This window comes from Haliaeetus albicilla, chromosome 19 (genome assembly GCF_947461875.1).
Source record: "Haliaeetus albicilla chromosome 19, bHalAlb1.1, whole genome shotgun sequence".
Classification (NCBI taxonomy): domain Eukaryota; kingdom Metazoa; phylum Chordata; class Aves; order Accipitriformes; family Accipitridae; genus Haliaeetus; species Haliaeetus albicilla.
The window spans coordinates 5,841,923-5,847,922 of record NC_091501.1 but is presented as its reverse complement, the minus strand read 5'-3'; the positions used below and the strand labels follow the sequence as shown (position 1 = coordinate 5,847,922).

The following is a 6,000-nucleotide window of genomic DNA, read 5'->3' as shown; positions in this document are numbered from 1 at the left end:
GTGGGAAGGATGGGAATCAAAGAATGGGACTGCTATTTTTAATGGCAACCCACAGATCAGATTAAGCTTTGGGTGGCGTTGCACTCTAAGAAGAGCAGGTGGTCTGAAGTAGGCTTAGTTTGTTAGATGAGCTCTCAATCTACGGAATACTCTTCAAACTGAAGAAAGTTTGAAAGCCAACATCCTAACTCAGTCATTTTACAAGGAATTTTCCTTTAGATTAAAAAAAATATGAAATACAAAGTAATAATAATTCTGTATAAAACAGTGATAACAGTCCATGTGCACAGACACAAAAAGTGATTTTAATCTGTTAATGTAACCACCTTTCAAATTGCAGGCAGATCACACGTTCGTATCAACAAAAAGATAGAAAATATTTTCAGTAACTTTAGCTTGATATGCATAGTTTAACACCAATGTTGAACTCTGTATGTACTATACAAAGATCATAGTAAGTGCACTTTCTTGTATTGATTTACTTCTTATGGCACAAAGGTTTTCTGTACTGCTGAAGAATCACCAGAGCAGAATGTTTAATTGCTACTGTAAAACTTGAACTGGTTTATAGCAAAAATGGCATAGTCAGTATATTTTAGTTCAACTTTAGAGAAGCCTAATGACTAAGGATTTATAATGGCCATGTAAATACGTTCACACAAATAAGAAGTAGACATGTGAGAACTCATTCTTCAGTTGTATTTAAAAAAATAAAACCAAACCACGTTCTTGGTTTTTGGGGGAGATTGTGCTAACAACTGCTGCTGCATAATGTAAAGAACTTCAGGTTAATTTCCAAATGCTTTTATCTGTCAGCAAGACTAAAATTTTGATCTGATTTATAGAAACTTAGCCACGAAATGGGTGTTTTGTTTTGGGTTTTTTTCAGTTGTAGCACTGCAGACAGCATATCCTGTGCCTGGTATGAAGTGCTTCATGGAGTCATTAAGATTCAAACTCTGCTGAAAGTTTACTTTCCAAGTGAGGCTGTTACTTTTAGTATTCCACAGTGATAGCCTTGGTTCTGAGATATTCATGAAGAGCTTCTTCACCTGTACAAACACAATATTCACCAGTTAGAATGGCAGCTAAAAGAGAATGTTGTCAGAGACATTAACTATATTATTAAGAAAAAAATCTAAAATGCTTTAGCCAATATTTGAGTCCTTAAGGAACAATGGAAACTGATTAACTTACTCTCCCACAGAGATTTACAGAACTGGTTTGACAAGAAGAGGCCAAACCCAACAAGTGGAAAGAAAAAGGGGCTGGAATTTAACAAACCACCTGGGTGGGACTGAAGCAGCAGAAGTTTCTAGATGGCCACTGGGGGCTCATAGTTGAATTTACGAGCTTTGGTTTGCCTATGTTGAAGTTTTTAGGTAAAGAAGCTGCATAAAAAATTGGTAATCTTTTTTTTTCCTGATACTATTACTCATTTTGGTTTCAGGAAATGTCTGATACTTGCTAGAGATTCCAAAGGCAAAAATCTGTTGTGTCACTGAAAACATTTTTTCTTTAATTTTTCTTTGCCAGGAGGCTTGATCTGTCCAGACTTGTAAAGTTTCTTTGACACACTAGACTTCACTTTTTCTAAAACTGGTTTTGAAAAGAAAAGATTTTTTTAATGCATCTTTGTGGCTGTTGGCAAATTTTGATGACATTTTAAGGCATAAAAAAGTTTCCCATGCTCTTACAAGTTTAGAGGGGAAACCTAAATTAGCGTTCTTTCTCAGGGAAAGGAAAGAAGATTTTGGCCAATACCTTTGCTGCTTGACAGCATTTTGTAGCCTGTATGGAGCTCTGGACAAGCTGTAATTTGACTGCTCTGAGAGGAGTCGGAGAGGAATATTCTGCATGCTGTAGCATTATTTAGCAAATGTACAGGAAGGGCTGAACTGGAGGTATTGAGGTGGGACTGTTGTAGGGATGGGAGAGGAACTAGACTGCTGCAATGTAGGATGGGAGGAGTGTAGGAGATGCAGGAAATGCATCCATAGCTCACGTTTCACTAGAGGCAGTGTACACAGCTAAGGTGTTTTTTTCATGGGTTTGGACTGTCAGATGAGAAATGAGAGAGGGAAAGAATGACTTACCTAAATCTTTCCCAAAGCCAGACTGCTTAAATCCACCAAATGGTGCTGCCACATCAGTTTTGTTGTATGTGTTAATAAAAACTGTTCCAGCTTCTAGCTTTTCACTGATGTAGAGAGCTTTGCTTATGTCTTTTGTGAAAACTCCTGAAGCTAAGCCATATTCTGTGGTATTTGCCCGTCGCAGCACTCCGTCAACATCCCTACAGGGGAAAGAAATCTAATTGCAGCTAGGTAAAATAAACAAGTGTTAGCAACCTTCCGCCTTCAATGTCACTGAAGCACCTTTTCCCACGCTTGCTCTTCTCCGGTTAGTCTTTTTAAAGACAACTTACTAACGACTAATCTGTGTGTCAATCTGACAGATCTATGGAAATTCATACCCTTGCTTCCAACTTGTAAAGCTTGTAACCTTACATTTCAGTGGTTAAGATCTACACAAAGAAATGTCAAGGGAAAAGTTGCAGTACGCATACCAACATTGCTCAGCTACAGTACAACTTGGGGATTACAGCAATACAAAAATACTTGTAAAACTATTAAAACTAGCAGTCTACAAAATATACAGAGGGATTTTCATTTGCAATAGTAACGTGCCAATGTTACACAAAGCACAACAATGCTATGTGGTCTTTCGTGACAGAGAAAAATAAGCAATTCCACTGGAAAAACCACACATTTTGTAATTTGATCGAGCTGTTGCAATTACCACATCAACTTCAGTAAAAACATTTCACTGAATACTAAGTCTTATTTAAGAACTGGCACTTACAGTTGCATTCTATCCTGTCACTGCTAATAGCATTAGTTCTATATCGACATGGAGCAGGATACCCCCTGCTAAAAAGGGTGTTTTCTCTGAATTTAGCTGGAAGAGGATCTAGGGATTCCAGACTGGTCTTACAAGATTTAACAAAATCATACTACGTATGCTATCATTTCTACACGTAGGGTGAAAATGAGAAAGTTTCTAACAGTAACTAGAGGAGAACATACCCATTTTTAAATTTAGAAATCACCATCACAGGACCAAAGGACTCTTCCTGGGCAATATACATATGGTCTTCAACATCTGTGAATACAGTGGGTTCCATGAAGAAACCTAAACAGAGGATAGAGCATCATTTGAGTGTGGCGAAATGCTTCACAGTTTGTATTGTCCAGGCCGTCTCTCTTCCATACTTTGACGTCATAGATACATTGAAAGAGAAAATACCAGGATTGATATGAATGAAGTATGAATGGAAATGCATGTGTGGAAGCAAGCACCAGACAAACAGCAGAAAAAAGGTTAAAATAATGGCCTGTATTGACCAGGCCAGAAGGTCTGCATGCCACAGCCCAGGTGACTCCTCAGGGGAAGACCCTGCACCCTGACAGCAGGAAGACAAGGTTACAGCATGCCGCAGAGGCCACTCTTGTTATCCGACAAGAAGATAGACTGTAGCCATAAAGATCTGTATATTCCAAACAACGAAAAAACATGCAACTGGCAGCAACTTTGCCTAAGATTTATGGATGCTGAAGTAAAGAGAATTCTGAGGCAAGGGAACGCCTCATAATGACTGTTCGTTTCTGAAGGTTGTAAAGACCTGTCCAAAAGCTAGTTCATCGTTGCTAATCAAGAACTGTCCTGGTGTTATACACAAGCGATCCTGGTTACCTACATCTTGGTCAGTGACTGTATTCCAGTTTGAGTGGGTAAAATCAACTTCAGAGATTTTATATAAATGCTGCTCCCTTCCATAAGATTTCCCATTTAGCTTTGTTACACTGATTTCATATAGTTATGAATCTACACGTTCACTTTATTTAAGGATACGGTCGTTATATTTTGAAACTCTGATGCAAATGTTTCTCCTTCAATACTGATATAGGACAGATGTCCATGAGAAAATGTTGCTTTCATGCTGGCTCAGTAAACTTAGCATACATATTGTCTGTATAGCAAAAAAGGCTTTTGATAATAATACCTTACGCAAACTCTGCTAGTAGTTTCCTCAGTCAGCTTTAGTGTTAGTGTGATCTAAAGGGATATAATTATACTTATGGCTCTTCACAGTTCAAGGGTGTTACAAAAAAAGCCTCAATGCCTCACAAGCAACAGGTAGAAATGAACAAAAGATTTCCATACAGACTAGATTCTGATTCAATTTCATATGTTACGCTTCAGTTGCGCAGCTTCTCTTAATATGAGACTTGAAAGCCCTGTTCTCAAGTGGTATCTTGGGCTTACCTGGTACTGTTCCCACATTGCTACTTCACATATTGCAGCAGAGACAATCATGATGGCTTTTGTTCAAAGTGTAAAAGCTCCAAACACCTCTGAACATTATTTTACCTGGTCTACGTACTTGTCTTCCTCCATACACTAGGGTGGCTCCTTCTTTTACTCCAGTTTCACAATATTGCAGCAGCTTTTCCAAATGGGCCTTGTGATTTTGTGGACCGTGATCTGTAGATCTATCAAGTGGGTCACCAATTTTCATCTTTTTTATTTCTTCTACCTATGGGTTACCCAATGAAAATGAAGTTAACATAATGTGGCAAATAGTTGTTAAAGTGACCCATGATTCGGGATACTTCATGTTTTGTGCTATGAAGTTAGGCTCAAAGAAAAGGCTGGGTTCTTAGAAAGTGGAATGCTCCTCCCTTTCTAAAATGAGGCTTTGTCTTACGTTTGATAATCTCTGGTTACTTCTGAAGGTTTATGATCCTGTTTTCCTGTATTCATTCTCTTCCGCTTTTAAAATAGGCATGTAAAATGTTAGCTTTTACCAGTGGTAAATGAGTTATGACAGTGATTTCCTGTTCTTGAGCTAAATAAATGAATTCTCCTGTGGCACAGTGTGGTGACTATTGGATTTTTAATAATAACCTTTGATTTATTCTAGCTACATTTCCAATATGCCTTTTTTTTAAACTTCACAGCAGCCTTCAATCACATTGACCTAAGTTCAGAAATTTTTTTCCTCTTACTTTCCTAGTCAAATATGAAATATCACTGAAGGTACAATATCTATTTCAATGTCATTTATGTGTGCATTACTGATGAAAATATCTCCCTTTGGTGCCTTCCTTTTAACCCTGTAAGAGGTTCCCAAGAAGCTGCATTGCCTATCATAAGCAATAATGAGAAATTAAACAACTGAATATAAGAAGAAGTGCAAGTGTCTGTAAAACTACTGGATCTTTGTGCCATAGTAAAGTATCTGTTTAAACTTTAGTCCTTGATTATCTTACCACTTTTCTAACAAATTCATCATGGATTGATTCTTCCACAAACAGCCTGCCAGCTGCAATGCAGTTTTCTCCTTTGTTGAAATATACTGCTCCCATACCCTGATCAGGGGAAAAAAACATTAATATTTATATGCATCCTTTTGTTCAGTTTCCCATTCACTCTGTTCCTTTGGGTTGCATTCTGTGTTTGTGACCCTCAAAGCTTAATGCTTTATGTGAAGAAACATCATCAATGCAACAAGCAGACTAATCTTATAACGGGCAAACACACTTCCATGGAGACAAATGGCTCAGGATGAACCCATTAGCACTGCTCTTTCCATTTCCATCAGTGTTCCACAGAAACACCTGCTGCAGCATCAGAGAGAAGAGGGCTGGCAGCACAACCACTGAATATAAAACTGTGCTAATCCACTGAGCAATATTGCTTGAGTCAAAAGTCACATGTAACTGGGTGAACATTGCTTAACTCTAATCTGCAGAGAACCTCCTATGTCGAGTGTGGATTCAGACCCTGTGCGGTTTGTGGCTTTTTGTTTACTAAGAACTGATACTTGCCATTGTTTTTTCGAGGGCGGTAGGGAGGTGGGGGAAGGAAAAGCAGGACAAATAAAATTCCTAAAATGCAGTTTTCTGGAAGCTGCAAAGGCCTAGGGTCTTGGCA

General features: G+C 38.3%; 1 protein-coding gene across 5 annotated transcripts in view; it reads right to left on the bottom strand.

Annotated features, from left to right (window-relative positions):
* Positions 1-283: 283 nt before the first annotated feature.
* ALDH1L2 (aldehyde dehydrogenase 1 family member L2) overlaps positions 284-6,000 on the bottom strand; it is a 41,062-nt gene continuing 35,345 nt past the window's right edge. For all 5 annotated transcript variants that reach the window (XM_069807420.1, XM_069807424.1, XM_069807421.1 and 2 more), the window contains 5 exons: positions 5,337-5,435; positions 4,435-4,600; positions 3,090-3,195; positions 2,097-2,296; positions 284-1,052 (listed from right to left, as the gene is read on the bottom strand). In XM_069807420.1, the coding sequence (XP_069663521.1) occupies positions 997-1,052; positions 2,097-2,296; positions 3,090-3,195; positions 4,435-4,600; positions 5,337-5,435 (627 nt within the window). In that variant the 3' untranslated portion in view covers positions 284-996. The remainder of the gene's footprint in view (positions 1,053-2,096; positions 2,297-3,089; positions 3,196-4,434; positions 4,601-5,336; positions 5,436-6,000) is intronic.